Raw genomic sequence first — 20,281 nt, 5'->3', positions numbered from 1 at the left:
CCTCTGACATTTAAAAACCTACGCTTTGCTCCCTTGTAAAATGAAAAATGTGCACTTCACCCCCTACCGTTAGGGTTCCGTTAGAGTTCCGTTATAAAATATTTTTTTATGCCGAAAATACCCCTCCGCCCTCTTCCTTGTTGCTTCGCCTCCCTCCGGCTCACCGCCTTGCCGCCTCGCCGTCCTCCACTACCTCGCCCTCGCCCACATCCCCTTCGCCCTCCTCCGTCGCCTCGCCTTCGCCCTCATTGCCCTTGCCTACCTCTGCATCAACACCTTCCTCGATTTCCTCCCTACTATCGTCGAAATCGAGAGGCGGCAAGGGTGCAAGAGGAGAAGGGGAGAAGGAAATGGAGAGAAATCGCGGCCGATTGAGGTGGGAATCGCGGCCGATCGAAGGGGCGGCTGAGGAAGATGAGGAAGAAGACGAAAATGGCAAGAGGCAAAATGGTCATTTTACACACCGTAACCCCCCTGTGAACATTTTTCATTTTATAAGGGGACAAAGTGTAGGTTTTTAAATGTTAAGGGGAAAAAGTCAAAAAGCGGGTTATTGCAGGGGGTTTTTTATAATTTAGCCTTTTAATTAATGAATACACATAGTAAGAAAAGTTTCATTTATCCATAAAATCATGATGGAGAATATAGCATTTGATAAAATAGGTAGAATATCACAAAGTAGTAACCATAACTACTAAGGAAGCAATTTGTATTGGAGATATGAGTCAACAACAAGAGTGTTACGAAAAATTAAAATAATGAACTTTATTTAATTGAGTAACTCATGGGATAGAATCCTTCACATTTCAATCACACAAACTGAAAACTCAAGGAGAAGATGAAGAATGCCCGATCGGTAAACCTAAAATAAATCCAGAATATTTAATCAGGATAATATCTAATATATTCCAAACTTTTGAAATATTTTATATACCCTTTTTCAAATATACCCCTCATATATTTCTCCGTTATTCAAAAATAATCCAGCTATTAGTATTTGTTAAATCATGTCAGGTTAAATCCATATTAAATTTCTATTAGAATTTAAAAAAAAAAAGTCAAAATACCTCTTTTGTCCCTAACTTAAGGGCAAATAAGAAAAGTTGGCGACAGTAAAAGAGCATATTTGAAAAGGCAAAAAGTCATAATACTTTATTTTTTCCTGACTTAAGGGCAAATATAAAAAGTTGGTATATTTGAAAGGGGAAATAGTAATTTTATAGAGATAACAGTTGTTCCTAACAGTTAATAAACAAAATTTAACTCTAGAAATACATTTGAAATAACTTAGAACATTAAAAGAATATTTTTAATAAGGTTAATTGAATACAATTCTCTGTCATGTTTGACGAATTATAAATATATCCCTACAAAGCTCAACTTTCTTATGTTATCTTCACAAAAGTCCAGTAATATTCATATTTGTTCCTCTAGTTTGTTACCGTTAGAGAATTGTTTAGTTTTTAACAGTAGATAAGTGAAATGTCAATTTTGTCATCACCAATATATATCTCTCCAGAGGCCTCAACTGCTATAATCGTACAGAAATGTCCCCCTAAAAATTTCCGATAGTCGTCTTCCTTAATTATCTTCTTCTTTTTAAAAAACTAACTTAATCCACTATTGTTGTAACTTTTTCTCTCTCCCTTTCTCCTAAACTGTTTTTTTGAGCAAAATAAGAAAAAATTATAGAAAAAATTGAATGGAGAAGCAACAGGCATTCGGCATGGGCGCCGAAGCAACACACGTAGTGGATGAATAGGGACGAAGATGTTCTAATTACTGGTTGGAGACTAACATATATGAAGGAGAGAGAGGAAGAGAAAGAGAAAAAAGAAGAAGAAGAAGAAGAGTTCTCATTTCTAGGATTTTGATTGAGAGATGAAGGTAGAATATAAAAGGGATAAAAATATCAATTTATCTCATTGATTAATCTAGATTAAATATTTTACCAATGACTAACTAAATTTTTCTAATGAATCCTGATGGTAGGGCATATTTGAAAACATTAGAATTTTTGCAGGAATAAAATAAGAAAGTTAAACTTTATAGGAATATATTTTCAACTCGCTATATTTACAGAGAGTTGTATGTAATTAATCCTTTTCAATATTAGCCTTCTAAGAGAGGTAAACAAGAAAGTCGAAAATATTTTAAAAATACATAAACAATTATCCTATTTAATTAATATATATTTTAAATATCTCCTAAAGTGTTTTTAAAAAAATATCAAAGAAATCCACCAAAATGAAGCCTAAAACCAAACTTCAAGGTGCTTAGCAGCCAAGGTTACTGGGAATTTTTAAGGATGTTCTAATTAAGTTGGTTAGGATAATTTATTTAAATATCTGCCTTTCCATTTTTCTCTTCGACTTTTAAAAATTACATGTTGTTTCCTTAAAATTTTAAAAAATTTTCAGAAAAAAATCGCGTTAATGGAGATGGCAAAATAATGAAATATAAAATATTAAAAGGATAAAATATAAAATTTTAAAAATTAAAGAAAACATTAAAAAAACCAATGTTCATAATTAGTTTTCAGGTAATTTAGCCTTTCCTAACAAACAAAAATCTATAATTTATCTTTCCTTTGACTCTGCTGAGTGGGCAAAGCATCTCTTCCTCTGTTCCTGCGCAAATGAAAGCATTTCGCTCTTGAGTCTTGAATCAGATTCAGCGACGGCAAATGGAGACGAGCAACGGAGGCGGCAGCGGCGACGAATCGGCGCACGTCCCGCCACCACTCGCATCGGACCCTGCTCCTCGGCCGGCGGCGATGGCGACGATCGAGAAGAAGAAGCACATCTTCGTGCTGTCGGGGCAGAGCAACATGTCCGGGCGGGGCGGCGTGCGGGCGCGCCGCTGGGACGGCGTCGTGCCGTCGGCGTGCGGGCCCGCGCCCTCCGCCGTCCTCCGCCTGTCGGCCGGCGCCCGCTGGGAGGACGCGCGCGAGCCCCTCCACGCCGACATCGACACCGCCAAGACCTGCGGCGTCGGCCCCGGCATGGCCTTCGCCAACGCCCTCCTCCCCCGCCTCCCCGTCTCCTCCTCGTCCGCGATCGGCCTCGTCCCCTGCGCCGTCGGCGGCACCGCCATCCGGGAGTGGGAGCCGGGGACCCACCTCTACGCCCAGATGGTGCGGAGGGCGAAGGAGGCCGTCGCCGGCGGCGGCGAGCTCCGGGCGGTGCTGTGGTACCAGGGCGAGAGCGACGCCACCGAGCACGCCGCGCCCAAGTATCGATCCAACATGGAGAAGCTGATCAAACATGTGCGATCCGATCTCAATTCCCCCGATCTACCATTCATCCAGGTCATTCTCATCCCTTTCAAAAAAAAAAAAAAAAAAAAAAAATTTTTTTTTCCGTCCCTTAAACATTCTAGACTTGTATAAATATTTCGTCCATAATTTGTATAAGATATGGTAGCAAATGGCTTGCAGGTTTTACATATTTGCGTTTTACTATTGTTCTAGAGGTCGTAGCAAAATGTGATAATTGAAGTGAAGGGACATATGGGAATTACTTGGTGAATTATTGTCCTAGGATTTCTAAATTGAGATGAATATTCTTCTCTTTTTTTTGGTATCTACGAGGAGAAGTATGCCATCTTGATGTACAGATTGCTGCCGGTGGCATGATCTCTGCCATCTTTGCTTCCATTGATAGAAATATTGGGTCGATTGTCGCAATTCGTACTTTGTTTACCGCATTCCACTGTGGATGTGGGAGAGTCTCACATATGCTGCAGAGGCATACCGTCGCCATCTGCTGTGACTGCTAAGTTAATGTATGGTTTCTTTGTAAACGAAGTATTAAGCGCTCTAGCAGATGAACTTCATCATCTCCTGATAAAATCATTGACTTTTAAGTGTAGCTTAAGTTTCACCTCGTGAAATTTTCTTAGCTGTAAGATTTTTAGCTAAAGCACTATGTATCAATGAGAATAGGGTAGACCCGGTCATGGACATTGGTCCCATTCTATTAAGATGTGGATCGCTGCAAGTGATGGGGCTGAACTCGAGTTTGGATGAAGTGATCAAGTTCGGATGTTTGGTTTGATTTAGGTGGAAGATGATTGAACCGGACTTACTCCAATCGAACCCAATCCGCTGAACCCGGGTTAGTTAATCTAACTCTTGCGAAAAGCAATGCAGTTAATTGGTAACGCTATACTGCTGGCATGAAGACTAATCGGCGCCATCATTTATCTCATTCGTAAAGCCATCTAGTTAGACTGAACTAGCGCGCTCTTTAGTCACTATCGGCAAGCCCTTTAGCTGGTGATTCCTGAACCATCTTTTATTTTTATCCTTTACTAGCAATTATTTGAGATAATGTCCTAGACCTTGCAAAAACTTGTTTTCTTTCTCCCTCTTGTTGTACATATTAAAATTATGTCAGTCACCGAGCTCTTCCTCATTGAGCATAGAATTGCATCTTGTCACCAATCACAATTCCTTAATATAGGACTTGTAGTTCCGACCCCCTATGTACTTTGTTACTTCATGGACTAAATGAAACGACATCAGATCCGTAGTTCTTCGGAAGGGTCCTTTCCTTGTACTTTATGATAGGTTTGAGCAGGCACAAGTAGGCTTTTAAGAAGACAATAAACAACTACTGTTCGTCGAAGGCGCATATACTAGAATGAACAGTTTCTTTTTCTTAAGACTTTCCTTTGAAGTTCCATCATTCTAGCTATATGGAATATCTGCTATAATGTTCCAAGTTGGCAGTATAATTTGCGGCTTTGTATATTCTTCTCTTCCCTATCAAGTTACCTTTTTATTTAAGTCCATAACCAACACAACTGAATTTCACATGTAATTTCATTTTACTTACTCTCAAATGGCTTCTCATTCATAATTAACTTCACTTTTAGGTTGTAATTTCTTTAAAGGCGTATGGTCTGGATCCAGTTTATAATTTTTGTTAAAACTATGCAGGTTGCTATTGCTTCAGGGGATAAGCAGTATATAGAGGAGGTGAGAAAGGCTCAACTGGGAATTGATATGCCCAATGTTGTCTGTGTAGATGCTAAGGGATTACAACTAAATGAAGATAACTTGCATCTCTCAACTGAAGCTCAAGTGGAGCTCGGCAATATGCTCGCGCAGGCCTATATCAAGCATTTTTTGACATGCAATTTGTAGATGAGAAACCATGAGTAGATAAATATTTGCTTAATTTTTGTTTTATTGTCATTAACGCGTTGTTTGTTAATAAAGAATGTATTATTCCATTAAATTTGGATGTGTGTGTCTTTGGGCTCTATTGTGGATAACTGTTTTTCATAGTGCATAAAATGCTTACATCTTTCGTAATTAGATCTATCAATTTGTCCTCAAGTCAATTTAACTTTGATCATCTAACGTTGTCTCCGATTCAATTCCTAAAGCAGATATGTAGGTGTGACTGCCATGGTGTTGCTGCGTTTTTTATAGGAAGTCTTTTGTCCCAGGAAAGGTACAAAGTGCTGCAGTCTTTGGAAACCTTCTGAATCCATTTTCTGAAGGTATTTGAATATGAAAGTGATTTCAAAAAGTAATTCCTCTATCCATCTAAAGCTGTCTCTTTTACCACTTTTACTTGCATTTATACTATCAGACTGGACAATTTGAACATAGGACTAGTCGTTGTAAGCAGCATGTCATGCCCCAGAAATGAAGAACTTCAGTCTCTAGCATTGTCCTCTGCAGTTTTGTTTGGTCATGAAATCTTGGGAACAGTTCTATCTTTCATAATATAGCTGTCCGCCCTTGACAGTCACACAAACTTAAAAAAAGGTCATAATTTTGGAGATTAATTAGAATCTTTCTAGATATTATTGTTGAGTGTTATATTATTGACGTGGATGCTAAGGAGTCATGAACTACCACAGAGTTTAGAAAGTGTAGTCTGAGGAGAGATGGTAGGTGGTAGTTGCCTCCCCTCTTGGCTTGTATGTAAGCACTATGTGGTGCATAGTAAATGGAATCTTATTTATAGTGTCAAGCAGGCTACGAGGGTGTTTGGCCTAGCTTCTCACAAATGATTCTTAGCCCAAAATCACTTTTGAGCTCAGTAGAGTGTTTGAGAATGATAGATAAAAATTTTGATTTTACTTTTCAGAATCAGAAAACTGATTTTGAAGGATCCAAAATTAGAAACAGAAAAAAATTGCTTTTCCAAAACTGAATCTAATTTTGGACTCAACTTTAAATTTTTATTTTTATTTTAGATTCAATGTATAAATTTAACATTAAATTTAAATTTTAAAATTTTAAATTCATGTTTGAATTTTTAAATCTAAACTTTCAAATTTAAAATTTAGAATTTAGATTATAAATTTTAAATTTTTAAAATTCAAAATTTTAAATTTTAAATTTAAGATAAACTTTAAATTTTGACGTTTCAGATTTTAAAACTTAAATTTAGAAATTTGAAAATTTAAAATTTAAAATTACAAGTTTTAATTTTCAAATTACAAAATTCAAATTTTAAATTTTAATTTTAAATTTCAAAATTCAAAATTTAAAATTTTAAATTTCAAATTTCAAATTTTACATTTTAATTTTAAATTTTAATTTTTAAAATTTCAAATTTTATGTAATTCAATTTCAAATTTACAATATCAAAATCAAAATTTCAAATTCATAATTTAGATTTTATAAATTTCAATTTTAAAATTTTTAAATTTCAAATTTTTAATTTCAATATTTAAATTTTAATTCAAATTTCAAATTAAAATTTAAATTTTTTAATTTTAAATTGAAAATTCAACAATAAAATTTAAAATTAAATGTAAAGGTGAAATTTAAATTTATGTTTGAAATTAAATTTTTAAATTTAATTGAATTTAAATTTCAAATCTTAAATTTGAATTTTAAAATTTTAGATTTTAAATTTGAAATTAAAAATTTAAATTAGATTAATTGAAATTTAAATTTAGATTTAAAATTCAAATTTTAAATCTTTACATTTAATGTTCAATTTATTTTTAATACAAATTGAAATTTAAAAATTACACTTTTAATTCAAATTTTAAATTATTTTAAAATAAAATTTAGTAAAAATATTAATATATGCAACCATCAAAAATTTTTTGCCAAATAGTTTTAAAAAAGTATTTTAGAAAAAATTATTTTTATCTAAACTAAGTCAAACGCTCTATAGTTTTTCATCAAAATCATTTAAACCAAAATTTTCTTCTGCAGAAATTATTTTTTCAGAAGCCAGACCAAACATGCCCTGTATCAGGGGGAAAGGACAGCCCCATCCTCTTCAAGCCCTTCAACCCCGACTTATTTGTAATCCTCTCTCGCCAATCAATATAATCTAATTCCGATTCACTCAATAATAGTCTCTCTCTTTCTTTTTCTTGCGATTCCCGAGGCACTACAGGAAGTGCGTGCTAGAGGCATTACATGTCATGGATTTTGCAAGCAAAAAACTTAGGTCCTTGATACTTTTCTTTATGCAATGGGGCAGGTACAGGAAGTGCATGTCATACCTTCAACCTGCTCCAATATTGCTATCACATGCATACACGATCTAATTGATCACAAGCTTCCACGATGACCTTAAAACTATAGTAATTATTGCCATTTCATCATTCAGCAAAGCTTCTTGTTTCACTGTCCATGACTCCTCTCTTTCCTAATTAGATGCCCTTGACCCACTACTATTAGAATTAAACGCGCGTACGTCTTCTTGAGTGTCTTCTTGCTTATTTAATTATCCTTCACTGCATGCCCTTCAAGACTTGTTTCAGATCAGATGAATTTTATTTATAAATAATTACTAACTGACATATTTTTACTTGATCATATCATTATTGTCCTATATAGATTATAGAGGCCAAACATATCAGTTGTTTTTTCGACCTGTGCAACAACTGTCGTCCATTATTTTCTGCTAAATGCACTGGATTCTTCTTTGTCATCTTCTAGAAAGAATAGTTATGCATGCTTTAGCAATATATTCCCCTGCTTAAGCATTTTAGTATCTATCTATGCATCTGGGTTCTTGCATTAACTCGATGCTTAACCAGAATATATCCCCCTTTGAGCTCCAAGCTTTCACAGATGGGTTTATAATTAATGATCGCAAAGAAAGATATTTAGTAACAAATTGACATCGACTTGATTTTTCAGTTAACGAAATAAATTTATAATATTCACTTGGAAGGCTAGCTAGGCTTTTAGTTTGAGCGATCAAATGATGTGACTTTAGTTGCAACTTTCTTTTCTAACTCTTAAAACAGTTCTTAGTACAGATCTGCATGCGCAATCCTTGTAACCTCATCTAGGACATTTGAAATTAATCCGTTAACTCATAAGGCCATCATGACTTGTACATTATTTTAGATGATCCTTAAGGCTTGTTTGGATAATGCGTCAACATGATGTTCAGTTCAAAAGGGCATGTGGTCAAGATTGAGTGGAAGTATTACAAGATGTTCACTATCACATAGCATGTGCAGCAATTAATCGAGCCCATTTTTCTGAGATGACGAAGGTTCGAGAGAAACAGAGATCCATGCATGTCAGACAATGGTCTACCTACCTACATGCTATAATTCAATTTCTATCATGATTAGCAGTCAAAAAATACATATGTGCATTCGTGTGGTAATAATTCGTCTGAGACAATTTCTGCAGTTTGGTAGGAGGAGATATCAAAGGTAAAGAATTATTAGATACTTATTTCTGCACATTTTATTGAAATAAAGCTTGTAGGTAAATACTGCGTGACAACTTTTCTTATCTTACTGCAGCTTGATGATCCAGTTTATTTTATTCTTATTATTTTCACTCTCGTGAAATACAAGGGAATTAAAGCACGCACTTGTGGTCCATATATATATATATATTTACTGTTCTAAAGTGCACTCAGGAGGCAACCCTTGTGGAAAGCGTTTTGCATCCTCGCAGTAGTTATAGATCATGTAGTTACTCCTAACCCACTCGAGTCTCTGTTCCTCACTGGCATTGAGCTCCTGGTCCCACCATGTCCCTTTAGAAGCCGGGCACAACGACGTTCCGCCCGTCGACACGCACGCGTCTGCGCTGAAGCTCTTGTACGACGCCACGAAAGGAGCTTGACTCCAATCAGTCTTCACGAGCCCACCCCTGGTGGCCCAGTCGTCTCCATCCCACAAGCTGGAGTAGAGGCGCATCGGCTGGTTCTTAGGGTAGGCCACTCCCATCTTCTCGCTGTTCCTAAAAGCTCTGATCGGTGTAGCATCCACGTAGAAGCTGCATTAAATCAACCAAGAAATTTACGTCATATTTAGATGTTGAATTATGGAAGTTTTCTGTTGTGATTGCAATCTGGAAGTTTGATTTAGTTCATTGCGACGTCCTCGTTGTCATTGATTTTTCATGACACTGCATATATAACACCTACCAGATGATACTATCATATCCCAAGCATCATGAATCAGAGACCACGTAAAACTACGTACTAGTAAACATATGTTTGTCCGTCCCACCATCTGATTGCCACATAAACTGGGCCTTTTATTTGATGGTGTGGAGAGCTTATTTACTATTATAACCAGCTAGAATTAATAGAGTGGTGTAGAAAGCTAGTTTACTGTTCTAATGTAGAAATAGTGCATGGTATATATAAATATCTAAGGAGGAGGGTGCTTAACACTATCTGGTGGGGGTTCCAGAGGATAGAGTAGTTGTGGAAGGACACCCTGGGATCAAACCATAGATAGAACTGCTGCTCCCTGTCGCCCTTCCCTTCCGCATACACATTGGTGTGAAGTACGTATGGCTCTCCGCTGATGTTCCCAAGAAACTCAAAGTCGATCTCATCATGCGTTGGCCCTTGCGATGATAGCTGTGAGCGTACAATCAGATTAAAGGACATCATTCACTTAATCACTACTAGCTACCATTTGGCAGATCATTAATATTTCAAAGTAGTGGCAGTAGCCTAATCTACATATGTTTTAGCTCTAACAGTCGCTAGGGATTTCGGTGTGCATGCCCCTCCAAGTTACACGTATTTCTGCAATTTCTGCTCTTGCCATTTGAAATAGCTGTATTTGTACATATATCCATCAAAAATTTGCAATTTAATACATAAATGAAAATATGCAGAAATACGTATCTCTCTGCATATTTGTACGTACAAATAAACATACATACAAATACATATATTTTTATATGCATATATTTCTACGTATCGCCGTATTTCTACTATTCTTGCTTCTATTTGCACATATTCACATTGAAGCAGTGGGGCATAAATTTAAAATCTAGCTTATTTCGATCGATGTTTATTGGTATCTAAAAGTTTCAAAGGGTGTACATACGCAACATATATTGTAACTTTAGAAAGGTGTGCACACCTATACATTGTAACTTTAGAAAGGTGTGCACACCTATACGTGTATCTTGAAGGGTATATATAATATACATGCAGAAATCGCAATTTACCATTACTTTCACAGAGATATGTGTATCTTACATAAAAGGTGGTGACGGTCCCGGCCGAATTCCCAGGCACGAGCTTGATCGGCATGTCGAGCCTACCGAACAAGTACTCATTCTTGGATTGGAAACCCGACCCCGAAGCCTCATCCATGGTGAGCTCCAGGAGTTGACCGTTGTCGAGTATCTTGGCCCTGCTGTCGCCCCATGTTATGTCGACATCGGTGACAAAGTTAGCCGAAGCAGCCACCGCAACGAGGGTTGCTCCGAGAACGCAAACCTGGGCCAGGTACGAAACAGTCATTCTTCACAACTGTTTTATGTAAAGCTCAACAAATTATATATCCGCGGCGATTGTTTAAAGATTTTGTGTACTTAAGGATGAGTGTGAGGCTCTTATTAAGGCTCTGAGACAAGCATGAATAGATGCATGCATGGGGTTTATATATATATATTTATATTTGTTGGGTGAGATGATATGTTTCTGCTTTTTGAGGAAGTGGCTAGTTGGCATTTGGAGTTGATCTCAATTAATGACTATTAGATTTAGATGATTGATGGCATAGAGGTGGGCCAAAAAATATGGAGTGGTTGATTAGCACTCCCTTTCTTCGTTAATTTGCCTGTTCCCATTCCTTGCTTCTTTTCTCTGCTTTATGGAATCTGTACAGCAAATGAAAGGATTGCTTCGTTTCTCTACTTTGTCAATTCTGTACAGCATATGAAAGGAGAAAGGATTTATTGCAGTGCCTCCTTTTTGGTCTTTACATTATGATTCCTCTTTTTTTTTTTTCACTTTCGGAGCAGTTTAGTTGGATGTAATTATAACTGTGGTATAGCCGAAGTTATTTGTAAATGAAAATTAATGCAGTAGTTATAATTACATACATTTATTTTGTAGGATATAATAAAAAGTGCTGTAACTATAAATATTATATTTGGGTGAATGTGGTTGAACAATACATTTATAAAATTTTATTTTTTTTTTATACAAGGACCGGTGAGATTACATTCTATGTAGAAAATAAATTAGGAAGGTAAGCTTACTTTTTTTTTTAATTATTTTCTTCAACTATTATAGTAAAAATTGTAGCTAGTTTGGGCATAGTTATCTGATGCAGTGAACCTCCTCGTGCTGTTCAAATTGTAGCAATTGAATTTAAATGTTTCGAATCAATATTAAATTTGGATTTGCATGCAGTATAATTATAATTGTGTACGACCAATTAAGAAAAAATCATAGAAGAGCGAAGTGTTATATTTAAACGGGATTGGACTGAACTGCAAACGCGTTGTACCATGAGGAGCTTTATGATGTTTTTCTTTGAGCAATGATATTGGTACTAGGGGTGTCAACAATTTGCATTGTACCACGAGGAGCTTTATGATGTTTTTCTTTGAGCAATGATATTGGCACCAGGGAACCTCTATAGTGCAAGTGGCAAAAAGGTTTGGTCGTTGGTATCTAAGACCTAAGTTTGAATCCTAGTTGATTCACATTTCCAGCTAAGTTTATTTCTAAATGAAATAAACGAAACGGGTAGCATGTTATCTTTCTTTCAAAAAAAAAAAAGATATTGGCACTAGGGATGTCAATGGACAGATTCGGAGCAAATTTTCAAAACTCCGAAGCTGAACCAAACTACCAAATCCATAATCTGAACTCCGAACCAAACTACCAAATCCATAATCCAAACCCCAAAGTCGAATTTGACATATTTTCAAAATTCAGATTCAAATTCAAAGCCGAAAATCCGAACCTAAAATATTATTTCTTTTTACCATATTTCAGAACAAATTATATTTAAGCTAAATTTTTGAAAATATAAATTCAAGTATAACATTAAATATTTTTATATACATTATATAATATAAAATCAATTCGTTCGGGTCGGCTTCGGGTTCGGGTTCGAGTTGAGTACGGACAAAATCCATCCCAAATTCAAAACCTCGGTTTTTTTTTTATATTCGTATTCATAATTATATCCGTTAAATATCAAATAAATTTACTTTATTCGAGTTCAGATTTGAATAAAATTATGAGTATCCGTATCTCCTAATTGACACATCAAAAAGAGAGTGTAAATCTTACATTCATTTTATTCAAGAACACATATTTAGGTGTTTAGTTTTTCAAAATTATTTTTTGGCTAAATTATAAAAAAAATTTTTAATAAATATCTATTTTTTGACTTTTCCTCCAGGACTTTCAAAATTATATATTTTGTTCCCTTAAAATTTTAGAAATATTTTCAGGGAGGTACGGCATTAATTGAAAGAACAAAATGATCAAATTACTTTTATTTCTTCCATAGAAAAAAAATATTTTTTAAATATATTTATATTATTTTGAAGGATATTTTCTATATAAATTATAAAAAAGGATGAAATAGTGATAGAACTCTTTGCGGAGGGAAACTAAATGCGATAATTTGGAATGTTGAGGGAGTAAAGTGAAGGGTAAAATGACCAAATTGTCCTTTCTTTTTCTATAGAAAAATATATTTTTAATATATTTATATTATTTTGAAAAATATTTTTTTTATAAATTATAAGAAATGGACAAACGGAAGGAAGCTAAATGCAATAATTTGAAATGTTGAAAGAGTAAAATATAGTTTTTTTGAAAATTAAGAAGAAAAAGTGAAAAAATGAATATTTATAAAGGGGTTTTCTAAAATTTAGTTCTATTTTTTTAATATTGGATATCTAAGAGTTTTTAAACCCGAGAAAGAGGAGACGTAAGATTTACACTTTTTTGTGCGTATCAGTAGTATTTATTTTTCATTTTGAAAATTTTCACTAGTAAACTTCAAAAGAAACTCTAATTTTATTAATGCCCTATAAATCTAAGAATATCATTAATACCCTAGTAAAAATTAAAAATAATCACAAATACCCTTTAAGTTTAAGAGGCCCATTGAAAAATCATCCAATATTTTTTTACATACTATTTTTACCCCTAATACTAAACTTAAGTCTAAGAATTTAAGGTTAATTTAGTATAAACATTTAAATTATACATATTTGATATATAACTGTTGATATTAGTGTTCAATGTAACCTCAAGATATAATTATTTTTTAATATCATTTAAACAAATCACATATCTCATAGGAAAATATTTTGATCATCGAAGTTCTTGATGTAGAGTATTTCTCATGTGATTTATGCGCAAAAATCCTACAGTTAAAAAGGTAAAAATGTGAAGACCCCTTCACCTATAGCCTGTTATGAAATTGGCTCCCTTTAACTTTAATTTCTTTTTATTTACAGTCTCCCAACTTAATTTTTTTTTTTTTTTTCTTTTGAGCAGTTGACTGACTAAATTAAAATTTTACTAAATTCATGAGTTAGGGATCTCAATCAAAAATATTTTTACTAAGCGCAGATCAAATAAAAGAAACTAACAGTTCAAGGGATCAAATGAAAAAAATATTCGTTTGCAAAATGACCTATAGGTGAGGGGTCTTCCTACAATTTTACCAACTAATAATTTATGGTAGAAATATTATTTTACTATAGTTTCATATTAGAAAAATTAACAGAAGCTAAAGAGAGGGACAATCCAGATAATTTATGAGATCTGAAAGGATATTAATATTGAGAAGAATTTACAATATTTTTAAATTTAAATAGGTATTCAAAAAATGTAAAAAAAGTACATAATTTATTTGAACTATACATCATTTTGAATCAACTACTTAATCTTTCAAAATTTTAATTCAATTATCTAACCTCCACTTTGTTTGATTTGAATCGGTCAATATTATTTTGATTTTCAAACCTTGAATATATTGTTTATCTTTACAGATTTAGTTAGTATATTTCATATAAATTTTGAAGTCAAACAATTGTAAACTGACTCAGGTTAAATAAGTTAAAAAGATTGGACGGTAAAATTAAAATTTTGAATAATTAGATAATCAGGGATTGTTCAAAAAAAACTTTCTGTACAATTTTACCTTAATAAATTTGTCCCCTCTTTTTCTTTTCTTTTTTTTTTCTTTTTTTTAACACTTTTCCATTTTGTCCGTCCTATAAACGCCTTTCAATGTTGTCCTTCTTCTCCTCTTGGACGGACTGATGTCCGACGAGGTCCTTACGAGGTTGCAAGCCCTCCGAGGGCGTTTGGAATCTTTGGATCTTCTAAATTTGAAGAAAACTTTCCGGGAAAAAAAAAAAAAGGCAAAGTTACATAAAATTTTTCTGTCAATATCTACTTTTTTATTTAAAAATCTATACTTTGTTCACTTAAAAAATAAAAAATATTCATAGAAAAATACGATGTGACAAAATAATTAAATTATCCTTATCTTTTTCTTCTCCTCCTTCCCAATTTTGCTCATCCCGGCGGCAAAAGAGGGCGAGAGTGTGTGTCTGGACATGGACAGAGGGGTGGGCGAGGCGAGGCGGCGGCCGAGGATATATGTGTGGGCGTGGATGAGTATTTCAAAAATATTTTGGGTATAAAAAATAAGATATAATGAAACACTAACCGCGGAGATCAAAGTGAACACTTTTTATTTTTTAATGATGTAAAATATAAGTTTTTTAATGACAGAAGGGAAAAGTAAAAAAAAATGTATTGACAGAGAGTTTTCTCTAACTTAGTCAAAAAAATTATAGAAAATATTTTTCTATAATTTAATTTTTTGAATAAAAAAATTTAGAAAGCAAAATGGGATATTTCAATAATAATCAAAGAATTTTTAAATTTTTGAATAGAAATGTTGTATCTATACTCTTCTTTTAGATTAATCACTAGTATTTGTTTAATTAAATAGCCTACGAATATATTTCTTTGTTTTTTTTAGCCAAAGGTAGCATACTACGTGCTTCGTCTATTTCTTTAAAAAATAAATTTAGCTGAATACGTGAATCAATTAAAATTCAAATTTGAAATCTCGGTATCAACCATCAAATTTATTGTCATTTGCGATATGGACGGTCGGTAGGTACGTGTGCTTCTAAAAAATGATAAGCCCCTTCTATATTTGGAAAACTGTTGCCTGGATCTGCTGTACACACATCTCATGCACCGAACCTAAATTTTAGCTATCAATATCTTATAATCAAACCCAATCCAATAGATGTGTGGTTATACATTTTCTAAAGAATCTGTATGTACAAAATCATAAAGATTAAAGAGCCACTATTTAAGAATCAAGTAGTCTCAATAATTATTTATTCCGTGGATGTTTAAAATATTTATTTTGAGATAAATATAGCATGCTATCCGCTTTATTCATTCGGTAAAAATAAATTTAACTATAGAAATTGAGGCATCAGGATCACGAAAAAGTTAAAGGCGACGGATGAAGAAAAAAAAAATAAAAAAAAAATAGAAATAAAATGCAGCGAGATTACAATTCAAAATCAAATCTGTCACTTGGTTCGTTAAAATTCAACATATTTCTTTCCCACATCTTACACTTGTATAACAGGCCCTAAAGGGTCGAAAGATTACTTTCTAAAAATTATATTGTTTCTTTTCTATCAAATCGTCCACTAATATACAGCAACTAAAATTAGATCCTTTACTGCTGCTATTTTTTGCTTTGTTTCCGAATAGAAGCTTCCATACACCCCTGACCTCTGTTATAGAACCCAAAATATATCTATTTTTTAGGATGTTGACTGTTAAAAATCTACTAAGTACGCATCCCACCAGTAAATGATCGACAGTCTCAACTTCGCAACTATACATAATCATTGTTGATTTCTAAACCAACCTCGTTTTGCTGTAGACAGGCGTTTTCTAAGAACTAACCAAATAAAGATTTTAACTTTATACGGTAATTTTAAATCCCAGAATTTTCGCAGAAGATTATCCTGGACACCCCCATCTCTGATCAAATTGTACACAGACTTAACGGTAAAATATAGCTTCGCATTTCATCTCCGGCGGATTTTTAAAATGTTAAAGAACACATTCAGCAAGTTAGATTTTGATTTGGAAACACCCTATTACAGAGATGTGGAAACTTATACACCAAGTGTGGAAAAAAATTTCTCTTATATAGATTTGGAATGCATGACTCCTCCCAATTATGGGATGGAACTGGTTCTTTTGCTCTATCCAAAAAGTAGACCATACAACTGGTTGAAATAAATATAAATTTAGAAGGGGGCCGGGTTGGCTGCAGGCCACCGTTGATGATCTGCTGGGTTGTCATCCTTGTCTCCTATCTTTATCAGTTTAATACTGTTAGGATCGAGCATTGCCACTAATGTAACATAATACCTACTGCATTTATATATTGGTGGGTGCTTGGGGCTGGCCTTCTTTTATTGAGGTAAAAATGTTTGAAGACCCCCTCAATTATAAGCTCTTTTCAATGACACCCTTTTACGCCGCGTTAGGTATTATTTATGTGTCACGAACACTTCTATAAATCTCGCGTGTTCATGTCAGACACGCGCGTGTCCATGCTAGACTCGTGTCTGACGTGGACACGCCTTGAACGCATGTTTGGTACGGATTCATAGTGCATCTCATTGAAAAAAAAATATTTATGTTTATTTTGCTTTCTTTTATTCATATCTAATAAAAGATGATAAATATTTTAATTTTTTTATGAATGCGTATTATTCTTTGAATAATATAAGTAAATTATGTATGATGGAGAATTGCTTTTCTTTAAAATGTATGGACTATCAATAAGAATTTAATTAATTTTTATTATTTTAACAAAATTAATACTTTATATAAAATAAATATATATATACTATTATGTTAATAATATTTTTATTTTATTAGCGGTGTCCATGTTGTATTCGTATCCTAATTTTTTGAAAACTACCGAATCGCCATGTCCGAGTGGTGCCGTGTCCTGTATCGTGTGTCCGTGTCCGTGATGCCTAGAATATTATTATTGATTTGTATAAAAAAGTATAGAAGTAGATGATTCGATTGTTTGTGATTTTTACATTCAAAATATTTGTTTAGCAACAAAAAAAAAAAAAAGACATGAGCAACTCTTTTGCTTTTTTTTTTTTTTTTTTTTTTTTNTTTGAAAACGTTGTCATATGTTTTTGAGCTAAGGTACATTGCAAAGTAATCAACCATTGCAGCAAAAAAGCGTATTTCCATCAAAATATCAAGTTATACAGGTTAGTGTTTTAAATATAGAAAAAAAGTATTAATGCCAACCAACGCCTTTAGTTTTTTTTATTTTATTTTAGGTTTTATTTGAGAATCTTGTAAAAGTGGATTATTTATTCAAAACAAGGTAATTTGGATTAGTATTATATATTTTTTTCGAGAACAGTTGTTTGGATAGTTTTTACGGAAAAATATAATTCAACAAAACAACCCTAATCCTATGTTATTTTGGGGTAAAATGAAAAATAGCTTAAGACCCTGTTTGAGAACCTTGTAAAGTGGATTTGTTTTTTCCCCCAAACAAGGCATTTTGATTAGTACTTGTATCTTTTATCTAGAAGTACCGGTCAGATAACTTCTATAAAAATATGTGAAGTCCCGACTTCCCAGGGGGTCACCCATCCTAGGACTACTCCCGTCCTAACACGCTTAACTCTCTTAACCTCTTGGGCCTTACCACCACTCAAAATACTTAAGCCGGGTTAAGAGTTTAGCCCTATTATATCTTATATATAGAACTATCTGGGGTCTCACAATCTCCCCTCCTTTAAGCCCTGACGTACTCGTCAGGCTCAGACTCACAAGTACCAGGCGATGTGAGACTCGTCTCGCTAGCCTTGTCATCCAGACCCTGGCTCAGCCGAGACTCATCTCACACTTCCGGCTGGTAATTGGCTCTGATACCAACTGTGACGCCCCGACTTCCCAGGGGGTCACCCATCCTAGGACTACTCCCGTCCTAACACGCTTAACTCTCTTAACCTCTTGGGCCTTGCCACCATCCAAAATGCTTAAGCCGGGTTAAAAGTTTAGCCCTATTATATCTTATATATAAGACTATCTAGGGTCTCACAAAATACAAAATGTAACTGAATAATTTCATTCCTACATAATTTTAGAATAAATAATGAATAGAAGCTACCAAACGTCTTTTGCACAGATGTCAAAGAGTTTGATGATTGGTATTCAAATTCTCAATTTTCGAAGCCTAATTGTTTTACATTTTCAGTAAAGTTTATTTATATAAAAATGAACAAAATAAGCAATATACTACTTTTCTCTCAAAAGAAAAAATAAAAAAAGAAAAAGGAGTCAAATCTCTGAAATTTTTAGAGTAAAGTGGGGAGAAAGCATCTTTAGTCATTCACTCCTGCTCTCTCTAATTCTCTCTCTTTCTCTCTCTCTCTCTCTCTCTCTCTCTAAAGATGAGATATCTTTTTGTAAAGAAATGTCTAAAATGTAGAGTTTTTTTGTTTGAAGTAGTGTTGTTTTTTGTGCAAGTTCTAAGTTCACGCAAGTTTGAATTAGAGGAACTTATCTTGACCATTTATCTCTAATTCTCTCTTTGCAAAGATGACGTTTTTTTTTACAAAAAAAAAAGCTCAGAGAAATTTAAAGTGACTCCAAATCTTTGAATTCAAACTTTTTTTTAATTTAAGTACTGTTGTTTGAGCAAGTCTTCCACCACTAAAAAAAAAACTCTGAATTAAATTCCAGAGTTTCCAAACAGGTCTAAATTAAATGATTTTAATCAAATAAATTTATAATGATTCTATCAAATTTAGTGGTTTCATTATTTTTTATCTAATAAAATTTAAATATCGATATCTAATACACAATAAATTATTAATTTTAACAATATTTTTAAATTTACTTGAATAAAAAATATATAAGAAACTAGCGACATGTCAAGAAACAAAGTTTAGAGGCCTACTCCAAAGTGGCCTATAGTTGAGAGTTCTCATTGTTTAACCGGGTATTTGGCTTAGCTTTTAGAAGTGATTTTATGACGAAAAATAAGTTTTTCTTCAATAGAATGTTTAGTAATTTTTTTTATTGAAATTTGATTTGATTTTTTGAATCAAATTTCTAATTTTAGAGACTCCAAAAATTGATTTAAAATTTAATTGATAATTTAGTTTTCGAACTAAATGCAGCCTTGATAGCATTGGACTGGATGGTAGACTTCACGGGCCAATCGGTTTAATGTGCCAATTTAGTTTGATTTTTAGAATGGATAGCTTCTTTATTCCTGTCTAGCCTAGGGATGCAAATGGATCCAGGTTGATGAAGCTTTTGCTCCGAGCTATTCCAAGTGGAGCGGTAAATTGAGGCTAAAAAAAAAAAAAAGAAAGAACCCGCACTGATCTGTTAAGCAAGTAAACCAGGAGGTGAGAAATCCTTTTGCTCTCTTGATTTGTCACAATTTACGCACAATGTGCAAAAGCACCCTTCTGCCATGACTTGTCTCGATTAGAGCTGTAAGTACGGACAAAAAATAAAATAAGAGAATAAGAGTCAACTACCTGTAGGGCTGGCAAACGAGCGAGCCGGCTCACGTTCGACTCGTGTTCGGCTCGATATTCGGCTCGCTCGAGCTCAACTCGAAATTGAATGAGCCGAGCTTGAACAAAATAAAAGACTCGAAATTCATTTCAAGCCGAGCTTGAGTATTACTCGGCTCATTCGAATTAAGCTCGAAAAGCTCGAAAAAAAATATATATATATATATATATATATATATATATATATATATATATATATATATATATATATATATATAATGTATTTTAATAATATATAGGCTTTAATTTAATTTGGGCCATTATTGTTGGCCCATAAAATAAACCCAACAAGTACAACCGTGTAATTGAGCCCAATTCTAAATTACATAACACACTCTCTCTTTCAGACTTTTACTGTTGCACGTAATCCTAAAACATGATAACATTCAAATTTTCAAA

The 20,281-nt window shown here is 33.7% G+C and overlaps 2 protein-coding genes across 2 annotated transcripts; one reads left to right on the top strand and one right to left on the bottom strand.

Annotated features, from left to right (window-relative positions):
* Positions 2,576-5,246, top strand: LOC109725345 (probable carbohydrate esterase At4g34215). The gene is made up of 2 exons (XM_020254502.1): positions 2,576-3,310; positions 4,946-5,246. Exons 1-2 carry the CDS (start codon positions 2,687-2,689, stop codon positions 5,150-5,152), a joined length of 831 nt encoding a protein of 276 aa, XP_020110091.1. The 5' UTR covers positions 2,576-2,686; the 3' UTR covers positions 5,153-5,246.
* LOC109725441 (xyloglucan endotransglucosylase/hydrolase protein 22-like) lies at positions 8,666-10,932 on the bottom strand. Its single transcript, XM_020254629.1, has 3 exons — positions 10,467-10,932; positions 9,640-9,833; positions 8,666-9,238 (listed from the first exon to the last, which is right to left on the bottom strand). The coding sequence occupies exons 1-3, from the start codon at positions 10,731-10,733 to the stop codon at positions 8,854-8,856; spliced, it is 846 nt and encodes a 281-aa protein (XP_020110218.1). The 5' UTR covers positions 10,734-10,932; the 3' UTR covers positions 8,666-8,853.

Source organism: Ananas comosus, linkage group 20 (genome assembly GCF_001540865.1).
Source record: "Ananas comosus cultivar F153 linkage group 20, ASM154086v1, whole genome shotgun sequence".
In the NCBI taxonomy this organism is placed as follows: Eukaryota; Viridiplantae; Streptophyta; class Magnoliopsida; order Poales; family Bromeliaceae; genus Ananas; species Ananas comosus.
Note: the sequence above shows the minus strand (reverse complement) of the source record. Positions and strands in the feature narration are given on the sequence as shown.